The sequence below is a fragment of the Barbus barbus genome (assembly GCF_936440315.1).
Source record: "Barbus barbus genome assembly, chromosome: 42".
In the NCBI taxonomy this organism is placed as follows: domain Eukaryota; kingdom Metazoa; phylum Chordata; class Actinopteri; order Cypriniformes; family Cyprinidae; genus Barbus; species Barbus barbus.
This window is the reverse complement of record NC_136720.1, coordinates 26,959,073-26,986,130: the sequence shown is the minus strand read 5'-3', so window position 1 is coordinate 26,986,130 and position 27,058 is coordinate 26,959,073. Positions and strand designations below refer to the sequence as shown.

Below are 27,058 nucleotides of genomic sequence, written 5' to 3'. Positions count from 1 at the left end.
AAATAATGGATTTTATTTCAATTACCAAATTAAAGGCAATACAACTACATTCTGTAAATCTGTAAATAGGGTTTGGAATAATGATAGCGGGGTGAACTGATATGATAATAATGCCACAGCGAAAACAAAAAAAAGTCAGTTTTCTTCATGCATTCTTCATTTTTCTTCTACTGTAAATCATATATAAAAAATAAAATAAAATAAACAAATTAAAAGCATTACAGCCGATGCTGTACATACTGAAATTGCATCAAAGTAAGGGTTCTTAAATAATGCCGCAGTGCAAACAAATTATTTTCTTCATGCAAAATATAATTTCTTCCTTTTTAAGGTTGTGATCTGACCGACACGTGTTCTTGATACTAGTGCTTGTATAAACAGCAACACGAGAACGCTGTCATATCTGACCCTGGAGCACAAAAGCAGTCATGAGTAGCACAGGTATATCTGTAGCAATAGCCAACAATACATTGTATGGATCAAAATTATACATTTCTCTTTTATGCCAAAAATCATTAGAATATTAAGATCATGTTCCATGAAGATATTTTGTAAATTTCCTACTGTAAATATATCAAAACTTCATTTTTGATTAGTAATATGCATTGCTAAGAACTTCATTTGAACAACTTTAAAGGTGATTTTCTCAATATTTCGATTTTTTTGCTCCCTCAGATTCCAGATTTTCAAATATTGTCCTATCCTAACAAACCATACATACATGGAAAGCGTATTTATTCAGCTTGATGCATAAATCTTAATTTCAACAAATTGACCCTTATGACTGGTTTTGTGGTCCAGGGTCAGATTTTTCCGTGTTTGCATGATTTTTCCGGGCTGGTAAAGCAGCAGTGGGTGTTTTGCGGTCAGCTGCGGTTGCTGATGATGACCGATGTGCCGTTGTGCGCGGTGCTGCTCTGAAAGTGCATGTGTGCGTTCACGTCGTAATGGGACAGTCTGTCCGAGCCGGGACTGCTCAGACCGGACAGCGAGGCTGGACTCCCGTCTCTGTCGTCTCGGTGCAGGACGAGACGAGACGGCCCTCGGCAAACAGAGGAGAAGTAATCGCTCATGCAGCCGTCCTCCACTTTAATCTGCTCCTGCGCCACCCGGCTCTGGGACTCCCTCGCGTGAAACGCCAGGATTTCATGGCAACTGTCTCCCGAATCGCCTGAGGAGCCTGGAGATCCGTCCTCCCAATGAGCTGCCAAAGACATTTCATGAAATCGTGACGTTTTTTGTGAATATCTGCATGCTGAAGCTCCCTGAGGAGCGATTATGAACTTCTGTGTTTCTGTGCGTATATAAAGATGTTATGTTTAGTCTATTATCAAGTCAGATTTTAAAGGTGCGTTCAGTAATTGTTTATAATTAAAGTTGTGAATAAAAGAATGGTACTTTTGAAAAATATAAATATGAACACATGTATTTGATCTAGTAATTAACAACTGGCCTAAATGACATCCGCCACAAAACTATTTAAACACTTTCATTTTTCAGATCAAAGTAAGCTGTTTTGATAAACGAGAGGAATGAGAATATATTGAAGTAAATACAGTAAGTTTTATTCAAGGACGCATTAAATTGATCAAAAGTGCCAGTAAAGGAATTTATAATGATACAAAAGATTTATATTTCAAATAAATGCTCTTCTTTTGATCTTGAAATAAAATAAACATTATGTATATAAACTCACAAATTAATTAATATATTATTTAATATTATTTTAGAAATGTTTAAAATTAGTATTTAAACTAGTTTATTAGACTTAAATAATTATGGAAAATAAAAAAATTAAAACTGGTTCAAAATAGTAATAAAACAAACAAAAATCAGTATATTATAATAATTTCTGAAGATCATGTGACACTGAAGACTGCAGTAATGATGCTGGAAATACAGCTGCAGATCACAGAAATACATTACAGTTTAACACATATTCACATAGAAAACAGCTGGTTTAGACTATAATAATATTTCAAATTTTATACTGTATTTTTGATCAAATAAATGCAGCCTTGATGAGCAGAAGAGACTTCTTTCACAAACATTAACGCATCTAAATAATTCCAAATTTGTTAAGGGTTGTATATCACAGTTTCCACAGAAGTACAACTGTGTTCAACATTGATAATAATCAGAATGTTTCTTGAGAGAATGATTTCTGAAGGTCATGTGACTCACCGTGAGTATGATGGTTGTGTTGAGTTACTTTAGTCAGCGGAGCTCGAGGGGCATCCCACCATCCCTCTCTCCCGCTGACGCTCTGATCATGTGTGTGTGAAGCGTGTGTGTGTGTGTGTGTTTGAGCACACGTGTCCAGTCGCTGTGGGGAGGCGGAGTCTGTCAGAGGGCTGCCGTCCCATTGGCTGTCGTGGTCAGAATCTGAGCGCTCGGGCTGGAAGAACGAAAACTGCTAAAAAAACAGAACAAGAAATCAAGAGAGAAACCTTCGAAAATACACTCAAGAAAAATATCTATTTATTTTTTTCTCTTAAGTTGATCTTAAAAATTAAAGGTGAAAACATTCATTATCCAGGGACACTGAAAGTGGAAATCATGTGTAATTTTACTGTAATATTCTCTCTAAGAATGATTTATTTTCAGAATCATTACTCCAGAATCACACATATTGTCTTTAAAAAATTAAGCAATTTATTGAAATTGTTGTAGCTTTTTAGAAACATTAAAAGTGTCCTTCGGTGTCACTCATCATGAAATTGGAAATATTGTAAATGTGCATTAAAAAAATAAGAAACTTTTTTCTCATTTTTTTTCCTAATTTCTCATTTTCATTTAGTTTAACTTAATGTAACTTAAAAAATAATAATAATATTAATAGTAATAACATAAAAACAAACTTATTTTATTTCAGTTAGTTTCCAAGGCAACAATACTCATTTCATTTAGTTGAACTTAAAAACTAACTAAAAAAAACAAAACAAAAAACCCTGAAACTGAAATAAAATGTAATAAATATTTATTTAAAAACAACAAGAAAAAAAGAAAAAAAGAAGAAGACAAAAACACAACAAAATTACTGTGACATTAACAAAAATTAACATGAAAGCAGAAAATATCAAATGAATATCTAATTTAAAATATTAACAAAAACAAGGACACATATTCAGCAAGGACAAATTTGATCAAAAGTAACAATAAAGGCATTAAGTACATTAGTTAATATGAACTTAAAATATACTACAATAGAACAGTTATTTTGAACTGTAATAATAATTTTTCATAATGTTAATGTTTTTACTGTATTTTTAAGCAAATAAATGCAGCCTTGGTGAGCAAAATTCAAACAATAGTGTGTATAAATAAATAAATAAATACTTACATACAAATGAACCAGTGATGATAATATGGTGAGTGAAAATTGTGACTAAAAATGAATATATTTAACTATCTAAAATATGTATTTTATACATTATGCATTTTTAAAGTGCAGAAGGGATTTGAGAGCGTCTGTGGCTGAGCGTGAAGGTGAGTGTGATAATAATAATTTTATTGATTTATTTTTATTGATACCTGAGAGTACGGAGAAACCAGGATCTTCCTGCTGCTGCTGGACGCTGGGGTTTTGTCCTGCGGCTCCTGATGGTTTGCGTAAGGGAACGCAGGTTTGCTGGGCTTCAGCTGCTCCAGAGACAGCGCCAGGCCTTTATACTCCGTGTCCCTAAACACACGCATTATTACAGTAAATATGCTGTATGAGCATCACATTCACTGCTGGAGTTCACCCTCATGACGCATTCGGCTCATTTTTACACGGTACATAAAAAATGATAAAAAAACCTGTAGATTTTAATACGATAAAAAACATTTCCATCCATCCATCCATCTTCTTCCGCTTATCCGGGGCCGGGTCGGGGGGGCAGCAGTCTAAGCAGAGATGCCCAGACTTCCCTCTCCCTAGACACTTCCTCCAGCTCTTCAGGGGGGACACCGAGGCGTTCCCAGGCCAGCCGGGAGACATAGTCTCTCCAGCGTGTCCTAGGTCTTCCCCGGGGTCTCCTCCCAGTGGGACGCGCCCGGAACACCTTCCCAGGAAGGCGTCCAGGAGGCATCCGGAACAGATGCCCGAGCCACCTCAGCTGACCCCTCTCAATGTGAAGGAGCAGCGGCTCTACTCTGAGCTCCTCCCGAGTGACCGAGCTTCTCACCCTATCTCTAAGGGATCGCCCAGCCACCCTGCGGAGAAAGCTCATTTCAGCCGCCTGTATCCGGGATCTTGTCCTTTCGGTCATGACCCAAAGCTCATGACCATAGGTGAGAGTAGGAACGTAGATTGACCGGTAAATCGAGAGCTTCGCCTTGCGGCTCAGCTCTTTCTTCACCACGACAGACCGGTACATCGACCGCATTACTGCAGAAGATGCACCGATCCGTCTGTCAATCTCCCGTTCCATCCTTCCCTCACTCGTGAACAAAACCCCAAGATACTTAAACTCCTCCACTTGAGGCAGGAACTCTCCACCAACCTGAAGTGGGCAAACCACCCTTTTCCGACTGAGGACCATGGCCTCGGATTTGGAGGTGCTGATTCTCATCCCAGCCACTTCACACTCGGCTGCAAACCGTCCCAATGCCTGCTGAAGGTCCTGGCTTGATGAAGCCAACACGACAACGTCATCTGCAAAAAGCAGAGATGAAATCGTGTGGTCACCAAACCTGACACCCTCCGGCCCCTGGCTGCGCCTAGAAATTCTGTCCATAAAACTCATGAACAGAACCGGCGACAAATGGCAGCCCTGCCGGAGTCCAACATGCACCGGGAACAAGTCTGACTTACTGCCGGCAATGCGAACCAAGCTCCTGCTTCGGTCATACAGGGACCGGACAGCCCTTAGTAAAGGACCCCGGACCCCATACTCCCGGAGCACCCTCCACAGGCCGCCGCGAGGGACACAGTCGAATGCCTTCTCCAAATCCACAAAACACATGTGGACTGGTTGGGCAAACTCCCATGAACCCTCCAGCACCCTGTAGAGGGTATAGAGCTGGTCCAGTGTTCCACGGCCCGGACGAAAACCACACTGTTCCTCCTGAATCCGAGGTTCTACTATCGGCCGTATTCTCCTCTCCAGTACCCTGGCATAGACTTTCCCAGGGAGGCTGAGAAGTGTGATCCCCCTGTAGTTGGAACACACCCTCCGGTCCCCCTTCTTAAAAAGAGGGACCACCACCCCGGTCTGCCACCCCAGAGGCACTGTCCCCGACTGCCACGCGATGCTGCAGAGGCGTGTCAGCCAAGACAGCCCCACAACATCCAGAGACTTGAGGTACTCAGGGCGGATCTCATCCACCCCCGGTGCCCTGCCACCGAGGAGTTTCTTGACTACCTCGGTGACTTCAGCTTGGGTGATGGACGAGTCCACCTCTGAGCCCCCAGCCTCTGCTTCCTCAATGGAAGACGTGACGGCGGGATTGAGGAGATCCTCGAAGTATTCCTTCCACCGCCCAACGATATCCCCAGTCGAGGTCAGCAGCTCCCCACCTCTACTGTAAACAGCGTTGGTAGGGCACTGCTTCCCTCTCCTGAGGCGCCGGACGGTTTGCCAGAATCTCTTCGAGGCCAGCCGATAGTCCTTCTCCATGGCCTCACCGAACTCCTCCCAGGCCCGAGTTTTTGCCTCCACAACCACCCGGGCTGCAGTTCGCTTGGCCTGTCGGTACCCGTCAGCTGCCTCAGGAGTCCCACAAGCCAGCCAGGCCCGATAGGACTCCTTCTTCAGCTTGACGGCATCCCTTACTTCCGGTGTCCACCACCTGGTTCGGGGATTGCCGCCTCGACAGGCACCGGAGACCTTACGGCCACAGCTCCGAGCGGCCGCTTCGACAATGGAGGTGGAGAACATGGTCCACTCGGACTCAATATCTCCAGCCTCCCTCGGGATCCGGTCGAAGCTCCGCCGGAGGTGGGAGTTGAAGATCTCTCTGACAGGAGACTCGGCCAAACGTTCCCAGCAGACCCTCACTGTACGCTTGGGTCTGCCGAGTCTGTCCAGCTTCCTCCCCCGCCATCGGATCCAACTCACCACCAGGTGGTGATCAGTTGACAGCTCCGCCCCTCTCTTTACCCGAGTGTCCAAGACATACGGCCGCAGGTCAGATGAAACGACCACAAAGTCGATCATCGACCTACGGCCTAGGGTGTCCCGGTGCCACGTGCACTGATGGACACCCTTATGCTTGAACATGGTGTTCGTTATGGACAAACTGTAACTAGCACAGAAGTCCAATAACTGAACACCACTCGGGTTCAGATCAGGGGGGCCGTTCCTCCCAATCACGCCCCTCCAGGTGTCACTGTCGCTACCCACGTGGGCATTGAAGTCCCCCAGTAGAACGACGGAGTCCCTGGTTGGAGCACTTTCCAGCACCCCTCTCAGAGACCCCAAGAAGGCCGGGTACTCTGCACTGCCGTTCGGCCCGTAGGCACACACGACAGTGAGAGACCTATCCCCTACCCGTAGGCGCAGGGAAACGACCCTCTCGTTCACCGGGGTGAACTCCAACACATGGCGGCTGAGCTGGGGGGCTATAAGCAAACCCACACCAGCCCGCCGCCTCTCACCATGGGCAACTCCAGAGTGGTGAAGAGTCCATCCTCTCTCGAGGAGTGTGGTTCCAGAGCCCAAGCCGTGCGTAGAGGTGATCCCGGCTATCTCTAGTCTGAACCTCTCAACCTCACGCACAATCTCAGGCTCCTTCCCCGCCAGCGAGGTGACATTCCACGTCCCTAGAGCTAGCTTCTGTGTCCAGGGATCGGGTCGTCGAGGCCCCCGCCTTCGACTGCTGCCCAATCCTCTTTGCACCGGCCCCTTACGGTCCCTCCTGTAGGTGGTGAGCCCACGGGAAGGTGGCCCCACGTCACTCCTTCGGGCTGAGCCCGGCCGGACCCCATGGGGGGAGGCCCGGCCACCAGGCGCTCGCATACGAGCCCCAACCCCGGGCCTGGCTCCAGGGTGGGGCCCCGGCTGCGCCATACCGGGCGACGTCACGGTCCTCTGATATTTGTTCATCATAAGGGGTTTTTGAACCGCTCTTAGTCTGACCCGTCGCCTAGGACCTGTTTGCCTTGGGAGACCCTACCAGGGGCATATAGCCCCGGACAACATAGCTCCTAGGTTCATTCGGGTACTCAAACCCCTCCACCACGTTAAGGTGGCAGTTCAAGGAGGAGTAAAAAACATTTGCATATGATATTCATTTATAAAAAATAATTTTTAACACCTTTAAACACCTTTCGCGTCCAGATCTGTTTAAAAATCCTAAATTACATTTAAAAATTAAAAAAAATGCATAATTTTTAGTGCAAGAAATTAACCCGGCATGTGGATTAGGATTATCAAAATACACATGATATATATATATATATATGTATATGCATATACATATATATATATGCATATACATATATATATATATATATATATATATATATATATATTAGGGCTGCATTAAGTTAATAACGAAAAAATAACGCAATATATATATATAAAATAATATTATATAATAATATTATAAATAATATATTTAATATATAAACATAACATATTTTTCTTAAATATATACATGCATGTGTGTGCATTTATATATACATAATAAATATAAACAGTACACATACATATTATGTGAACAAAAAACTTTTATTTTGGATGCGATTAATCGCGATTAATCGTTTGACAGCACTATTTGTTTTTTGTTTTTTTTTACATATATTAGTTAGATTTGTCTCAAATGACTTCTGTAAAGTACATTTAGGCTCTTTCTCATACACTTTTAGGAATACTTTTTTGGGGGAAGTTTGCACACTCGCTCAAGTTACTGATCAGATACAGTATGGTTTTAGCAGACAAATATGAAGTTATGACTGTTTCAGCGGGTCAGACGTGGCCTGTGAATGTGTGAGGTGTTTTCTTAAAGTGACAGGAGGGTTAATCAGTTACGGTCCTTCCAGCGATCACCGCTCTTAAACCAGAGTCCTGTAACACAAAGCAAAGCTTGTGAAATGTGTCTGATGTCTGATTTCACAGCTGTGGTTTAGTGTTTGTCTCATCTGACCCGTGTCTGAACTTCTGAACTCACCGAGACAGACAGCAAACAGCCTTCATTCTGCTCTTATCATATAAAAAAAAAATACACCTGACACGCTTGTGTTACGAGACGCAGGTTCTTCATCATTCCTGACAGCGGTGAGGTCAACATTTATTGTGTTTCAGATGACCTAAGTTTGACTCAGCACTGTAAACCAAAGACGTAAAGGAAATTTAAAAAAAAACATAACAGTATTTGATTCGTCTGAAAAATTCAGCTTTGCATCAAGGGTATAAATGTTATTTAAAAATAGATTTAAATAACAAACAGCAATTTTAAATTGTAAATATATTTATTGTATGTTACCTACCTACTGTTTTTATTGTATTTATTTAATTTTTTAAATTGTATTTATTTTAAGCAGTGAGCAGAAGAGACAAAATCATTAAAAAAGCTTACCAAGCCCAAAATTTTAAACAGTAGTGTGTTCAAATATATATTGAAAAAAATAAATAAATAAAAAAAAAAAAAATATATATATATATATATATATATACACACAGTATGTGTCACGCCCCAGGACTGTTTTGGTTGTGTTTTCTCTCCCCATGTGCTCCGTGTCCCAGTTTCTCCCTTGGTTAATTAATTCAGTCGATGCACCTGTGTTTCTCTGATTGTCCTGTGTTTATAAGCCCGAGTCCATTCCATGTGTCTCTCTCGGGTCTACTTCGTCATGTTCGTGTGCCTCCAGCCGTTTCCTGTGTGAGTTACCCCTTGTTTGGATTATTTTAAAGACTGTTTTCGTTTATTCCACGTCTCCATCATTCCTCTCAGCACAGTTCCTGACAGAAGACCCGACCCAAAACAATTTCTCCCTCCATTTGTTTTCCATTTTTCATCCAGTGTTTTTTGTTTCCGTCGTTCTATGGATTCCCTCGCCATCAAGTTCACCGCCCTCGCCCGCAAAGACCTCTCCCTTTTGGAGTATGCGGTTGAGTTCAGCCAGCTCGCCGTTTTAACGGCATTCGACAACCCTGCACTGAACTCACTGTTCTGGATCGGAGCGAATTACTACCGCCCCGTCAACCTCCCAGACACCACCGGACTATGCTGCAGGGAAGCAATTATTCGGTGTCTGGAGAGCGTTTATCACCAATCCGGAACACGGCCAGACCCAGTGCCCAGTCCACCATCTCCCTACTGCGCGGAGTCGAGCCCAGAGTGGGCTCCCGTTCCAGAGTCAAACCCAGAGTGGGCTCCCGTTCGAGAGTCAAGCCCAGAGTGGGCTCCCGTTCGAGAGTTAAGCCCAGAGTGGGCTCCCGTTCCAGAGTTAAGCCCAGAGTGGGCTCCCGTTCGAGAGTTAAGCCCAGAGTGGGCTCCCGTTCCAGAGTTAAGCCCAGAGTGGGCTCCCGTTCCAGAGTTAAGCCCAGAGAGGGCTCCCGTTCCAGAGTCAAATCCAGAGAGGGCTCCTGTTCCAGAGTCAAACCCAGAGTGGGCTCCCGTTCCAGAGTCAAACCCAGAGAGGGCTCCTATTCCTATTTCCGTTCCTGAGTTCAGGCCTGAAAGCCCAGAGGCTCACAAATGCCTGCTCTCCCACCCACCCGCTCCTGGCTCCCTCATCCCTCCGGCTCCGCCTTGGTATGTCGTCGACCATCCTGCGCCTCAGAACTCCACTCCTCCAGCTGCGCCTCGTCGCTCCATCCCTCCGGCTCCGTCAGGCTCCTCCATCCCTTCGGCTCCTCCTCAGTCCTCTGTCGCTCCGGCTCTACCGCGACCATCTGGATCCCCGTCTCCCCCTGGTCACTGGCACATCTCCTCCCCATCGCCCTGGCTCATCGGCTCTCCGTCTCCACCTCAAGCTCCTTCGCCACCTGCTCCGCCGCAATTGGTATGCCCCCTGGAGTCATCAGCCCTTCCTCCTCCCTGGCTCCTCCCTCCTTCATCACCACCCTGGACTCTGTCAGCCCGCTCCCCTCCGGGTTGTCACGCCCTTGGACTGTTTTGGTTGTGTTTTCCCTCCCCATGTGCTCCGTTTCCCAGTTTCTCCCTTGGTTAATTAATTCAGTCCATGCACCTGTGTTTCTCTGATTGTCCTGTGTTTGAGAGTGAAATGTTGGTGTGACTCACGTGAGGACGTAGTTGACGCTGACGATGCAGTGTGGACGAGAGGAGCGGCTGTTGTGAACGATCGTGGCATAACTCTGCACCCAAACCCATCCTCCATGTTTGGACAGGAAGCGGTAATATTTAGTGGTCACCTGACCTTTGACCAGCACTGCAGAGCCAGAGACACGTGTTAAACATCAAACAGATTCTAATGAACTCATATTAAATATATAAAACATTTGTAAAAAAAAAAAAAAAAAAAAAAAAAAATATATATATATATATATATATATATATATATATATATATATATATATATGTGTGTGTGTGCATGTGTGTTAAATATTGTTAATATATTAAGTGTTGCAGTACTTCAATACTTTTACAGTAATAAAAAAAAATGTTGATTGCTCACATCCATTAAATAATATTAATAGATACAGCTTTTAATTTTAATTTATGAGTTAGCAAATATTGAAATTAACATCTATATATATGAACTACATACAGTATATCCAAATAATACTGTTTAACATTAATATTTGCGAAAAAAAACAAACAAACATTTAATATAATTGTTTTAATATAATATATAAAAAAAAACATTATTAATAATTGTTTTATTAATTAATTTATTATTATTAATTAATATAAAAATGTATAATAATTAATATTTTTCCTGTAGCCTCAGATTTTGGTTCTCTCTCCATTCTTCTTCTTCTTGATCTTGGTGACGCTTTTGATGCTGTCAATCACAATCTCTTACTTCACCATCTTAAAACTGCCTTTGGTGTTTCCGAGACGGTTTTAACCTGGTTTAGATCATATCTCTCTGATCGTCGACAGTTTGTCTGTATGAGTGGCTTTAAGTCTGAGATTGGCTCTGTCACTACAGGTGTTCCTCAGGGTTCAGTTTTAGACCCCTTACTTTTTTTAGCGATCTGTGACTGAAAGGCTTATTTATACTTTCGTATTTTCCCGAATTGACTACTGTAATGCACTTCTTTCTGGGGTTTCTAAAACTACACTCAACAAATTGCAATGTGTGCAAAATTCTGCTGCAAGAATCCTGACGTTACTGCAATTCTAAAGTCTCTGCACTGGCTTCCGGTCAGATTCAGAGTTGATTTTAAAATCCTAATATTCACATATAAGGCACTGCATGGTCTGGCCCCTCAGTACTTATCTGCACTTTTAAATTTACATACACCCAAGCATCATTTGTGCTCCTTACAAGCTGGTTTACACGGATTTTTCATCCTATGCTCCTAGATTTTGGAATGCACTCCCTTCTTATATCAGAGACACGCAGAATCTGAATACTTAAAAATTTTATTTAAAAAACACATTTTTTTAAGGTTAGCTTTTTCTTGATTATCTTATATTTTATATTCTAGGCTGTTTTTAATTTGTTTGTTTTTTCCTGCATTTACTGTATCCCTAATACACTGTAAAAAATTTAAAGTTGCGAAAACTTAACATTTTAAGGTAACCAGCTTCAGGAGATTTTTTTTGTTTTCTCAACTTGTTTTTGTAGGAGATTTTTGAGATTTCTCAACTTTTTGTGGTATAAACTAAAAACAACAATTTGAGAAAACTCAAAAATCTCCTGAAGCTTATATATACACATTATATATATATATATATATATATATATATATATATATATTATATATTATATATATATGTTTTGTAATGCAATTTATTCTTGTTTTTTTTCTTTACATGAGAAATAAATAACAGCACAAACACTTTGCATTACTTTTACATGTTTTCAGTATGAATTTAAAAGATTCAGGACTTTGGATTCCTCTCTTCAAGATGAATATTGATATGATTTGGACTCACGGAGGTGATGAGCGCAGCGCAGGTGAAAACTGTCACAGGTGTGCACGTGATGATACAGAGTCTTCTCAATCAGGTCCTGTGGCTCATATCCTGTCAGAGCTGAAACCCTGAAAAGAGGCACAGAACAGCCCTGAATCAATGTAACATACATAACAGTCCTGTCTCCGTTATCTCTCTCTCTGCCGCTCACCTGGAGTCGAGGAAGATGAGCTTCATGTCTAGACTGGCTCTGAACATGAACATGTTGCTGTGAAGCTTGATCTCGGTGATGGCGCTGGGTGGTAAAGTGTGACCCACCGCCACCAGACCCACGTTCTGATAGCAGCCGTCCAGCGCAGACGTCTTCAGATAGCCGCTGCAGTGGATGACCTGCGGGGTCAAAGGTCACGCTCCATTAGTGTCCATCAGCTGACACGGTGTTTATCTGTGTGTGTGTGTGTGTGTGTGTGTGTGTGTGTGTACCTTATATCCTCCGCTTGTCAGCCCGGCGTTGCGTTTGGCCAAAACACACTTCATTCTCAAGAAGAACGAGCGCTCCACTTCATGCTCTGCAAAATTCACATCGCAGTCATCAGTCACGCTTATATGCATGATATTAATACCAATTTAGTCATATTTTTGTCACATTAACCTGGTGTTTTTCTTTTTATACACTGAAAAAAAATTGGCTTTGAAATAATTTTTACCCAGAAATTGCTAGTAAATAAAAAATAAATAAATAAATAACCGGCAAGTAACACACCGAATTAAAGTGAACTTTTGAAGCAGAATGACTAAAATAATTATTGTGTTATGTAAACAAGATACTCCAATTATATAATTGTATATTTCATTCATATATTCAGCCTACATTCTCTGTAAATGGCACGTGCTGATGTTGATTGTGCATCTCACCGTGGACGAGGTGCGAGTGGAACGAGGGCTGAGGCGTCAGAACCGCAGTCATCTCATCATGATCAGCCGGATGAACGTACTCATAAATACTGTTTCCGGTCAATTCTACCTGTGTGAAAGCACACTGTGATTGCACCGGAGGAACACGAGCAGAAAAACAGCAGCTGTTAGTCAGCTCTTCACCTGTGAAAGGCCCAGATGAACCGACGCCGTCTCTGAGATGTACATGATCTTCCCGTCAGCAGCCACCACGAATATAAAGCCATCTAGCGTCTGGAGATCAGAGAACATCAGACAGATCACGACAGAAACAAGCCAACGCCAAGAACATCTGCAAAGATGCTTCGTTAATCATGTTCAAATGGCATAAAAAACTGCAGTCTAATGCATTTGCATGGAAATGAAGCATTAACTTCTCACAGAATCTCCTGATATATTTCTGAATGAATACAAGCAAATAATAATAATAATAATAATAAAGTTTTCATATTACCTGGAGCATCTTGCTGATTATTACCTGCAGTAAATGGGATCCGAGCTCAAGGTTTGTGTTTTCTAAAGATCGGCTACGACCCCAAACCTCCCCTAAACCTACAGGAACACACAAACACCATTATCATGAATTCATATATTACACACACACACACACTCTCACACACACACATACACTCACTCACACACACACACACTCACACACACACACACACACACACACACACACACACACACACACACACACACTCACACACACACTCTCTCACACACACACAGGCAGACACACACACACACACACACACAGACACACAGGCAGACACACACACTCACAGACACAGACACAGACACACACGCACACACACACACACACACACGCATACACACTCTCTCACACACACACAGGCAGACACACACACACACACACACACACACAGACACACAGGCAGACACACACACTCACAGACACAGACACAGACACACACGCACACACACACACACACACGCATACACACTCTCTCACACACAGGCAGACACACACACACACACACACACACACAGACACAGACACAGACACACACACACACACACACACACACACACACACACACACACACACACACACACACACACACACACACAGGCAGACACACACACACACACACACACACACACACACATACACACAGGCAGACACACACACACACACAGGCAGACACACACACACACACACACACACACACACACACACACACACAGGCAGACACACACACACACACACACACACACACACACACACACACACACACACACACACACACACACTCACACACACACACACACACACACACACACACACACACACACACACACACACACACACACACACACACACAGGCAGACACACACACACACACACACACACACACACACACACAGGCAGACACACACACACACACACACACACACACACACAGGCAGACACACACACACAGGCAGACACACACACACACACACACACACACACACACACACAGGCAGACACACACACACACACACACACACACACACACACACACACACACACACACACACACACACACAGGCAGACACACACACACAGGCAGACACACACACACACACACACACACACACACAGGCAGACACACACACACACACACACACACACACACACACAGACACAGACACAGACACACACACACACACACACACACACACACACACACACACACAGGCAGACACACACACACACACACACACACACACACACACACACACACACACACATACACACAGGCAGACACACACACACACACACACACACACACACAGGCAGACACACACACACACACACACACACACACACACAGGCAGACACACACACACACACACACACACACACACACACACACACACACACTCACACACACACACACACACACACACACACACACACACACACACACACAGGCAGACACACACACACACACACACACACACACACACACACACACACACACACACACACACACACACACACACAGGCAGACAGATTATTAAAAAAATTATTATTATAATTATTACTAATATTATTATTACAAATGAACACTTTTATGTTGAATTCATAATGACTAATTTTGATTATTCAGTGGCTTGTGCACTATTCTATATATTATATACAATTTTCACACACAAACACTTATATATAATATATAATATAATAATCTGTTATAAAATAGCCTTTTATAAACTATATGAATCTTTTATAAAACAATTATAATATTATTAATAACAATTATAATAATTATTATAACAATAATAAACAATAATTATAACAATAATAAAAAATATAATTGTTGTTTATATTATTATTATTAGAAACATCTTTACAATTAATTCATAATGACAAATGTGGACTAATTAGTGGTTTGTGCACTTTGCATTATATTATACACAGCTTACATGTGTTTTCAAAACTTTTATTAAATGTATATCTCTTTAATAAATAATAATAATAATTACTGTTGTGGTTGTTGCTGTTATTATTATTATTAGGCCTATTATTAGTATTATTATTATTATACATTGTTTTGTTGTTATTATTAGAAACTATAATTGTATATTTTGTATGTATATTTGTAAGGATTTATTATAATTGTATTAGTATTATAATTTTAACATTCGCTTAGTATATTTATCTATCATGTGTTGACGTGTGTGTGTGAGCGAGCGTGCGGGCGCGTGAGTGTGTGTGTGCGCGCGCGTATGTGTGTGTGTGTGTGTGTGAGAGAGAGAGAGAGAGCGTGTGTGTGTGTGTGTGTGAGAGAGAGAGAGAGAGAGAGAGAGAGAGAGAGAGTCATCAGATCGATGTTGTGAGTGAATCTAAGCTCGTGAACAAACAGCGGCTCAGGAAAGTAAATGACGGAGATCTGAACACACACACGCTTCACACGCGCATTAATAACATTAGTCACTCGATTCTAGATTTACATCACACTAAAAGGCTTAAAAATACAATTCCTTACATTGCTTTGAAATAGTCGAATGAAAGGCATTGTTTAAGTCATAAGATGAATAAACATGTTCACGGCAAACTGACCCTGGAGGCTATATATCCCACATACAGGCCTAACACACACACACACACACACGCACACACTCACACACACACACACACACACGCACACACACATACACACACACCTGGACTCCCGCCTGGGTTCTGAATTGATCCATTAGTGAAATTGTTGGCACATTGCGGTGATTCGGTTCATATGGCGACTGAACCGACCAAATGTAAACAATTATTTTGTTTTGTTTTTTATTTGCATCAAATTTACAATGAGTTATAATAATAACTACTATAATAATCCTTCTATAATTATTACATGTATTAGCCTACTGTATATTATTTTTACTAATATTAATAATAATAATTATCATTAGGCTTATCATAAAAATAATAGCAATATCATTAGTGATATAATTTTACTGGATTTGTTTTTTTCTTGCATATTCCATAAAGTAAATTATAGACTAATAAATAAAAAAATAAGTGAAAAAGCAATTATTGTTTTCATTAAATAAAATAAATAATATTCGAACAAAGCAGAAAATTTGAAATGTTTTATTTACACGAGTCGTTAAAAGGTTATTTAATTTTAATATTCTTAGGCCTAGCCTATCTGACTTTCTCTAATCAAACATTTATTCTCCACGGGTTTGGAAACATGTAAACATTGATATGATGAACACTGATTTCTGCTTAAAAAAAAACAATTTTCTTTCATTACAATATTTCACGTTCATACACTGTAAATCCTAATAAGTTCAGCTTACTTAGAAAAACTTTGGAAACCGATTGCCTTATTTTTGCAAAGCAAACTTAAAAAGAAAACTGAAGTTAACTTAATAATTAGCTGCAAGTAAAGAAAACAAACACAACCTAAGTAAATTAAATTACAAACAGGAAGTTAGTTTAACATAAATCGTAGTTAACATACTCTAGAATATTTATTAAACTTACTTAGGATTTAATAGTAAGACTACTTTATTTCATTAACTTAACTTAGTTTTATATTGTGTTCTGCAAACATATTCAACGCTATTAATCTCAACATGACTTTAATCTGCCATTTTAATAGACTGAAAAAAATACATGCAATCGGTTTCCACAATTTTTTCAGGTAAAGTGAACGTAATTTTATTAGTTGAACAAGTATGGACTGCACTTAACACAAGTCTAAAATTCTCCATTTATTCTTGGGAAAAACAGGTTGTGTTTTGTTTTGTTTTTTTACAAAAAAACTTTAAGAACATCACAAAAATGTTATTCCAAAATATGTGTTCTGTTAAGCACTTTCTTGAATAGACAGTATTGGGCTGTCATATTTTCTGAACAGGCACTTCAAACAGTAGCAGCATAGCAAAAAAATAATAATAATAATAAAAAAAAATAAAACGGGCCTTTACAGTCCTGAAATACAAACATTTGGAAAGGCTTTAAACTACCTAACAAAGACTGTAACTGTAACGACTTACTTGAACCATGCACTGGCTACCTGAAATTAGTGCAATTAAATATGCCAATATGCTAACATCTTGAACACTTTAAACATGGCAATGCAAGCATCCAAGGCAGAAAGTGAGAAGTTTAGCTTAAAAGCTGATTTTTCAGGGTCTGGAGCTTGGGTTTAACATTCTTCCCTCCCAAAGAAAGAAACACCCGCTGAATAAAATCAAATGTATTCCTCATTGTCTTTGGGTAATCCAAATTTAGAGCATAGATCAAAGCAAAGAGAAGACATACAGCATGTGGAAAATTTGGGACATCATCCACAACAATTCTTCCCTCCAGAATGATTGCCCATGTTGCGTCCATTCTGAGGGCGTTTGGACGTTTGGCAGGCATGTCTTCAGTTAAAACTGCGAGAAGGCCAACATCTACTTCGCTGAAGTCAGCATCTACATCTATATCCTAAGTAGAAAAAGAAAAGAGGAGAATTGTGAATTTCTTTATTCAAACAAATGTTCTGCAGCATGCACTGACCAGGAGATCAAGAGCAAAGGTAAAAAAGCAAACAAACAAAAAAAAAACATTTACTTGTCCTTGTGTTTGATTCATACTGATGGTGATGCGTCTCCCAAAAGCAACTATGGTGGAAAAGTTACAACCAATAGAGTTCAATTAACAACCACAGTTATCTAACAATGATTTTGGGACACGCACCTCAAAGAGGATATTGAAGTTAACATTATGATCAACAAAGACAGATAACAAGATTCATAGTCTAAGAGTTGTAAAACAAAACACATAGTTTCAGAAATATTAAACCACTTGGTGAACTATTCTTTTAAATTCTGTTTTCTTTTCACCAGCACCTACTGCATGCATTTAGACATCTTGGAATATACAAGTTCTGTAGACTACTTCATTATACTTTTACATTGTTCTGAATTATTAACCTCATACAACTGAATTAGGAATACATTGAACTTTAACAATATGGTATTTATACTGCTTGGTCCACCATTAAGATTTTAGAGCATTATCTTTTCGTTATGGAGATAAATCATCAATGTCACAAATCAAAATTGTTTCAGAAAAGACTAATACAGTATTTACTGCAAACCACCAAGAAGTTTTAGTATAGAACAAAATGGCTTAAAGGAGTTCACTTCCAGAATAAAAATTTACAGATAATTTACTCCACCTTCAACATCCAAGATGTTCATGTTTTTCTTTCTTCAGTCGTAAAGAAATTGTTTTAAGGAAAAAATATTTCAGGATTTCTCTCCATGTAGTGGACTTCTATGGTGCCCATGAGTTTGAACTTCCAAAATGCAGTTTAAATGCAGTTTCAAAGGGCTCTAAACAATCCCAGCTGAGGAAGAATGGTCTTATCTATAAAATAGTTTATATACTTTTTTTTACCTCAAATTCTCATCTTGTCCAGCTCTGTGTGAACTGTGTATTCCGCTTCATGACAGTTAGGGTATGTCGAAAAACTCCCATCTCATTTTCTCCAACTTCAAAATCGCCCTACAGGAGCACCGACCCAGTGTTTACAAAGTGAATGTGCAAAGGTAAAACACCAATGTAGAACGATTTTAAAGTTGGAGAAGAAAATAAGATGGGAGTTTTTCTGACATACCCTAACTGTCATGAAGCGGAATACACAGTTCACACAGAGCTGGACAAGTTAAGAAATATATAAGCAATTTTTTTAGAAAATAATCAATCCTTTTGTTAGATAAGATATTCTGTCTCAGTTGGGATTGTTAAGAGCCCTTTGAAGCTGCATTTAAACTTCATTTTATAAGTTTAAACTCAGAGGCACCATTGAATTCCACTATATAGAGAAAATTCCTGAAATGTTTTCCCTCAAAAAACTATTTGTTTATGACTGAAGAAAGAAAGACAGACATGAACATCTTGGATGACAAGGTGGGGAAGAAATTATCTGTAATTTTTTGTTCTGGAAATGAACTTCTCCTTTAAGAAAACAAAACACCAATAACATTACTTACAAAGCACATCCTGAGAAACTCCTCTGAGTCATCCCCCAGAAGAAGTGGAAGACTCTGAAGCACTGCAGTGCGAACATGTGTAACATTGGATGACTATGAAAAAGGAGAGACAAATAGACAAGTTATAGGTCAAAGATATCAATTATATGCAAATCATGATTCAAAGATGACATCATAAAGAAATACCGTTGAATGAACTTGTTGCAAAATTTCATCCAGTTTTTTTCCCTGCTTTCCTCCTTTTTTCTGGGATATTTCAATCAAGCGAGCAGAATGCGTGTCCAATGCAGCATAGAACTCAGATGTCAGATTTTTTCCTGATATGCGGTTGAATTCTGCTAAGATCTAAGCACAAACATGGAGTTGTTAACATTCAAACACACAATTCACAAAAAAAAAAAAAAACAAAAAAAAAAACAAGGATTTAAAGAGAAAGGAAACAAACCTGGCTCTCCATGAAAAGTGCTGGCCACTTTTCCAAGATCTCACAGACAGGAGGTTCAGAGTGGACTATTTCTCTACGCCTCAGGGCAAATGTACCGTCCATCTTCTTCCCAATCAAGCTCATGTTTGGGGGCCTCTTTTTACATTCTTCTACTAGGTCTTTTCTTATACTCTCTTGACTTTCATCGCCTTCCCCGTTCGGAAAGTTTGGCAAGAAATTTAATTCAAACCGTCTGGGTTTTTTGATGGCTGACTTTGCACCTCCCATTGTTGCACCTCTCTTTCCGGCAACAGCAACATCACTACAGCCCGATTTACGCAACTTTGTTCTGTAGTTGGCCATCTTAAATTTTAGGCTGTTCTTCCACCCAGCTGAGCCTGTTGGTGAGCCCTGCTCAGTCAAACAGGGATGAGCTTTAATGAGAGCTGAGGCAACTTGTGCAAAATCTTCATCCCTGGGATACGCCTTATAGGTGTACATGGCCCCTGCAAGTGCTTCCAGTATGTCGTGCTTTATGTCTCTTCCAACATCAATAGTTGTGCCGTCTTTCATAAAAGCAAGGTTTCCCTGACGGAGACGGTACTCAACATGAACTGAGAATTTGGGTATTTCAAAATCCTCTGGCCATTCAAATTGTCGTTCAGCAGACAACTGCTCTGATGTATCAGATCCAGAGAGAAGTACAGTGTCAGCTTGACTTGAGGAGGGAGATGTGTGTAGAGGAATTATTTTCAGTGTTGCTCTCTCTGGCAAATCATTAATGTCACTGACGTTACATAGCGCATTACCAAAGTCAGGGTCTTCGTATTGGACACTGAAGGTGTATGTGAGCTGCAGCTTCTCTTTCAGTGCTTGTTTCAAAGAATCAACATCAGCTGGTTTTTCAGGAATGATTACTTTTCGGATGTTAGTATCGTGCACAATAACGCGAAGTGTCATCGACATGGCTATGTGAAATTCTGAAACATAAAGAAAAGAGCAGAAGTAAAAATGACAAGAAATAATACAATTCAATGTCATTTAACAGCAGATGTAATACTTCAATGTGACATAGCACCGGCCTCGGACATTATAAGCAGCCAAAGGGAAGGGGTCATTTAGCTCAGAAGGCAGGACAACTTGCAGTGAATGTAAACTGCACAATTCATAAGAGCGTAAATGCTCAGTGTACCATGCAGTCTGGGGTTTGCAGAGGAACATAACATCAGTGTTGATTGTCAAGATTCTCTCAATTCGCATGAATTCTGGCAAACCTGAACAAGATCCAACTGAAACCACCATGTCTGGGCAGTACTTAATCCCATTAATGTAAACACTGGATGAAACTAGCACAGTGCTACAATTAGGACTCTGCAGCTTTAAATAATCCTGAACATTTTCAGGAAAGGCTGTGGTAAGTGAACTACAGACCCTGTCCATTTGTACTCTTGGCTTGAAAAAAGAACTGGCATCCATGTGATAGGCAATTGCCATTTGATGCTTTTTGGCCAGCATTAGGGGGACATTTTTGAAGTTGTGTGCATCACGGATCACTTTCTTGAAAAACTTATGTTTCCCCTCAAACCTGATTGTCCATAGATTCCTCAATGGCCCATACGTTCTGATCAGTTGAGGATAGTGCTCCAAGTAGTGATGTTTGGGACGCAGCACAAAGTTTGGAAACACCTCTTGAAGCAAAGCTCTGTGTTCTGAGATCTTCCAGTTCAAAAACTCCACAGTGTCATCAGAAAAGTGGCTAGATAAAGCCAATTCAACTATATCTTTCAACAACATTAGAATTTCCCAGGTATGGTCATTCTGTCTCACTTCATGGCCAATCAAGAGTGGGAGTAGCCTCAAGAGGGCCCAATTTTCATGGCCGTTTCCCCCTATTGTTTTTTTGCTTGTGTACGATTTTGGAATTTGCTGTGGCTGGTCAGTCCTGTCTGAAAATTTGTACTGGAATTGTTTGATGGCACCATTTAAGGTATCCAGGGAAAAGTAACGTTTGCCAATTAAATCCTGCAAACACAATGCCATCTCTACAGGAACAACACCCTCCAAGAGATCGTGCAACAGGTCTGGGGGGAAACCACCAATTGTGCTGAAGTGTTTCAAATTGTCACTTAATGGACAGCTACTCTTCACGCCATACTGTGCCACCAAAGTACTGTCCTGTAGAACATCTTGAACATGCTGTTGGTGTTTTTCTTTTGTCCTCATTTCAAAAGTGCCTGACCTAACTTCCTTGTCTTGAATGTCATCCCTTGTGGCCATGCAAAATCTACATGGGAGATTCACTCTAAAGCTCTCCTGAAAGCCTGCCAATGAATGGGCACCTAGATTATCTGCCAGGACATGCAGAACAGATCCCCTTACACATGATCCTAACTGCTCAACATATACTCCCTGCTCTTCAAGACATTTTAAGTCTTCAATTAGTGGGTGGAGTATTTTTGAGTAGCCATGTTGCTTAACTAAATTTGTTTTACACAGCAGAGCTAGCTGAATGGTGTGCAAAGATGATGTGTGTTTTGCTGGTAGGTTCGCAAGAACCCAGTAGATGGCACACATTTTGTGTTTTTTTCGTGACGTTCCAAGTGGATTCGCCACTTCAAAGTCATCTATGTAGAGATTAAGGGATATTCTACAGTCATCTGCAAAAAATGAATTATTCCTATAATGTGTACCATCCTTGTAACTGCTGAATCCCCTTGATGTCTCACCTGAAGCCATCACCTCTTCAAGAACCTCCTGTTTATTTAGCAATTTCTGCAACATTTGAATAATTGGGATATACACATAACATTGCTCATCTCTATCTATTTTGTACTCAACAGGAAGAACAACTGGATATTCTCTTACAAAGTATGATGCTCTCCTCTTGGTTGTGGAAAGAGGACCTCCTTCATTTGTACAGTGTAACAGGACATTGCTGTCAGTAACTGCCCTGACAAGCTCTTTTACAACTGTGCCGTCTACCTCACCATAGTGCTTTCCAATAGTTTGCCGTATTGTGTTATACAACAGTGGCTCAGACAATAAATTAATCTGATTCAACTGTTGGATAATTTCTTGTGTAGCACTTTCAGAAATATGCAAGATTGTTTGCATTTTCAGTAAAAGTGATGCCAAATTGTGTTCCAGTTTTTGTTTTGTGTCATCCAAATTTCCATGTTCCTCTGCCATATTACATTCATCTTCACTGCCAGAGCTGTCAACAAGCGGATGAGCATTATCTTCTGTGTGACCAGGTTGAGTGCTTAACATGATCCCCAATTTAAAATGTTCATGGCAGTGGTGCTGGTGTGCCTTACTTTTATGTGCATTAAACGTGGAGTAGATGTTTGTCTCAAATGAACAGTCTTTGAAAGGACATTGAACTCTCTCGTTATTCCTCAAATGAGTACGCAAATGGGCAAAATAATCTGACATGCTACATGGCTCTATTAAGTCACAAACATGGCACTTGTAACAAACTAAATCATGACCAGAACTACTTGATCCTGCAGTTCTTTGTTGGGAATGGATTTTTGATAAATGTACTTTTAATGCATTAAATGACTTAAAAGCACACGGACAGTCAGTATGGAGACATGGTATTGGAACAACTCGTGAATATGTTCCATGGCTTATGCGGTAGTGCTTAAGAAGTTGTGCCCTCTTTTCTGATGTGTAAATGCAAACCTTACATTTCCACTGCATAGCAGCTCCTCATCTATTGGAATTCTGGAAAGAAAATGAAAAAAGTTATTCCATCAATCAAATGTCAATTAAAAAAAACAGATGCAGTGTTTCTGTTTTGTTTAATTGTAAGACACCTATTCAATATTAGTTATTTTAAAACTAACTAAAATTATCTACTTTTTCTTCCCCCAACAAGTTTACTGTGTTTTAAATTAAGGGAGACACTTCCAAAAAGAATGAAACAAATAAAATAATTCTTAACAGTTTGACTTAAGGAGCTGTAAATTTTCTTACATCAGGACAATAAGGTAATGCTTTTTATTTTAATGTGACATGGTATAACAAGAATATATATGGCCTTCTTAAGTTACTAATACCTGTCAGACGTGGAATGATGGGTACTGGCTTACAAACTCAACTAAAAAAAAACACCTCAACATGCCCGTTTTATTTGCTGCCTACAGATTAACGTTATCGTAATCACCATAATAAGCACGCATATTTTCGTGGCAACAGGTTTGACTGGAGTGGAGTTCAACACTCCTAGCCGTGTTTTTAACACGCCGTGTCTAAGTACAAAAAAAAGAACCGATTTCAAAATGTCTGCCAGATATCTGACTGGATTGCGCGTTCTTTAGAGTGAATGCAACCATGTCTTTGTGCTGCCTAGTTTGAAAGTGGCGCGCCCAGCACGTTTGATAGCATATAAATTATGCTTACATCTTATGAAAACTATTCAGTCACAGTCACAAAATTAAAAAAGAGGTCACCATTTGACACGTTTTATAAAATTGTCACTGAATTTCATATTATGTAATTGTGTCACGTCACGCATTATCTTGATCAATCATCAGTTCAGATTACCTGCACACTCCTGTACAAATTAATTAATTAATAGTACTTCATAGGCGACCAGACAGCTGATACTTACAGATATCGAGCGGAAAGTAACTAGTTTGAAGAGAAATAGCTTCAAATAACGAGCTGTGTTTAAGACGTGTTAGCTACTGAAAGTTGTTAATATGAGCTAATAAAGTCCACAAAAAGCATGCAATAACGAAAAAACTAACGATTATTAAGACTAGCTAACAAAAATATCAGATAATTAGGTTCAAATTAAAAGAGATTACCTTAAATTCACCGATGTAGGTCCTCTCACTCTGAATCCTCAATCCATCTGCATTGGGTGGGGGCGGGGTGGCGCGAAGGAAAAATAATCCCCGACTACGCATGCGTAACAGCACGCCTTAGACATTTTGAGTAATTTTACTTAAATTACATTAGTTATGGGAGCTACGTGTTCAAATATTTCAGCAATAATTTAAAATTTTAAGTAAACTCAACTTTTTGGTTAAAATCAAGTAAACATACTAGTATTTCTATAGTAAGGAATACTATTTGGTTTTACAGTGTACTCTCTTCGGCATCGCTCTAATTAAACCGTTTAATTAATGAAAAGCATGTTTCTCAGACAGTTCAGCGTTCAAAGAAGAAGAAGAAAGACTCTGCATCCATTAGAAATTCATCTGATCTTAAGTGACTCGTGCTCGCGGTGCGCGCTCCCGGTGTAATGAGCGCGGCGGGTGCGCAGTCACGCGCGTGACCCTCAGAGCAACTCAATCCCTCTCACAAAAACATTGCCTTATCTATCTATCTATCTATCTATCTATCTATCTATCTATCTATCTATCTATCTATCATCTATCTATCTATCTATCTATCTATCTATCTATCATCTATCTATCTATCTATCTATCTATCTATCTATCTATCTCTTTAGGTCTTGATGTTCACAGCCAGCGATTCTCACATTCTTAAAAAATAATGATTCAAATAGATTCCACAAAGTGATTCTGAGTCAAATGTCACTTTTTTTTTGCTCGTTGTGAACAAAAGAAAAAATCAATAGAGGTGTCAGAAATGACGGCTAAAGCTTCTGCAATAGAAGAAGCATTGTTGGTTTGCTTTCAGTGAACCGTTCCTAAAAGAGCCATTTTGAAGAACATTTTAAAAACCTTTTTTGACTATAAAGAGCCTTTTTTTCTGCATTTGAAATGTTCCATGGATGTTCAAGGCTGTTCACCATCGATGCCAATAAAGAAGCTTTATTTTTAAAAGTGTAAAGGACAGCATTTTTATTCATAACATCTAAAACACACGGCATTGCCCCATGCACGCCATGCCCAATAATTCCCCTGCAACCTGAAGAATTATTAACTGTTTGCTATAAAGTCACGTCAGTATGAAATGCCAAATAAAGCATCCTGTAAATAATCAAGATATCGTGAATAAATAGCCTATGAATTTGAAATATAATTGTTCTGTCGCGTTCAGTGTTTTTTTGCACAGCGCTTTTTCGGCTCGCGCACATCGTTTAAAAGCATCTTTACAGATTTGATTACAAGTCTATATGTGTGTGACAGAAAATGTATAATTCCGTAATAGGCTATAAATCCTTTTTTCTCAGTGAATGCATGATCTGACAGATCTAAATGCATAAAAATACTAGAATGCAAATTTGAGGAATTCATAGCTATATGGCATTTTTGCATATCCTATGATGAATTTGAATTTGCTTCCCCCGACGAACCTTTTAACTCACAAATATAGGCTTAAACACGGTGTTCTGAACCTAAAACCCATCATAAAAAATATTAATATTACACTTTAAGGCGTTTTTTGTAAGTTTCGCTTTCTATACGATTTGTATTGATGAATGTATTTCGGTTGATCCGGTGAAGTTTCAAGAGAGTGTTAATAAAGGCTGACCTTGAGGGAACACCAGTCTCATCTTCAGATAGCTGCTGGTCAGTCGGATGATGGACGCTTTGTCCAGTTGAGACGTGATGGCGGACGGTAACGGCAACATTTTGGCGAGCTCGTAAAACTCGCTGTTCTCCTTCTCCCGTCGAGTCCTCGCCGCAGTTTTTGATTTCTCCTTCATGTCGCCGTTAATCGAGCTCAAATCCCTTCGGAGTCACAATAAATCCAGCGAGAGATCCTCGACATCTGACCCGAGCAGGCCGCTGCCAATCAAAACACAGCCAAACTTTATCAATCTGCTCTGAACAATTCATTTATAATTAGCCTGCTCAATAATATACATAACGACACGGTGGCCTACAGCTGAAGGTGGCACTGTGCCAAAACTAACACATATGTCCTAAAATTATGTCATAATAATTAAAAATGATAGTATTTATTTTTTATTATCACTTCACAGCGAAACTCGCGAAAACATATTAACATTAAATTATACTCACCACCTTTTGTTCAGGATCAGGAGTTCCACAATATTCGCAGACCGCTCATTCTCTATTCTATTCTATTCTATTCTATTCTATTCTATTCCATTAAGCGAGCACATCATCAGGTAGCCTACTGAAACGGTCTCGTGCTGTCCGGTCTTACCGACACTCACGCGCTCATTGGTCAGAGAGTCTCATGGAAACCGGGGCTCAGTGGGAGGATTTGAGCTTCTGAAGGTGTGTGTGTGTGTGTGTGTGTGTG

General features: G+C 40.2%; 2 protein-coding genes across 2 annotated transcripts; both read right to left on the bottom strand.

Annotated features, from left to right (window-relative positions):
* Positions 1–866: 866 nt before the first annotated feature.
* Positions 867–26,492, bottom strand: LOC306861900 (single-minded homolog 1-like; the record flags this gene model as incomplete). The annotated part of the gene is made up of 11 exons (XM_079404382.1): positions 867–1,204; positions 2,314–2,416; positions 3,535–3,682; positions 10,174–10,321; positions 12,001–12,107; positions 12,191–12,369; positions 12,463–12,548; positions 12,895–13,003; positions 13,078–13,167; positions 13,388–13,485; positions 26,318–26,492. The coding sequence occupies 11 exons, from the start codon at positions 26,490–26,492 to the stop codon at positions 867–869; spliced, it is 1,581 nt and encodes a 526-aa protein (XP_079260508.1).
* Positions 16,716–24,729, bottom strand: LOC306861199 (sterile alpha motif domain-containing protein 3-like). Its single transcript, XM_079403338.1, has 6 exons — positions 24,679–24,729; positions 23,554–23,590; positions 19,883–20,841; positions 19,624–19,782; positions 19,438–19,530; positions 16,716–17,884 (listed from the first exon to the last, which is right to left on the bottom strand). The coding sequence occupies exons 3-6, from the start codon at positions 20,825–20,827 to the stop codon at positions 17,561–17,563; spliced, it is 1,521 nt and encodes a 506-aa protein (XP_079259464.1). The 5' UTR covers positions 20,828–20,841; positions 23,554–23,590; positions 24,679–24,729; the 3' UTR covers positions 16,716–17,560.
* Positions 26,493–27,058: the final 566 nt, after the last annotated feature.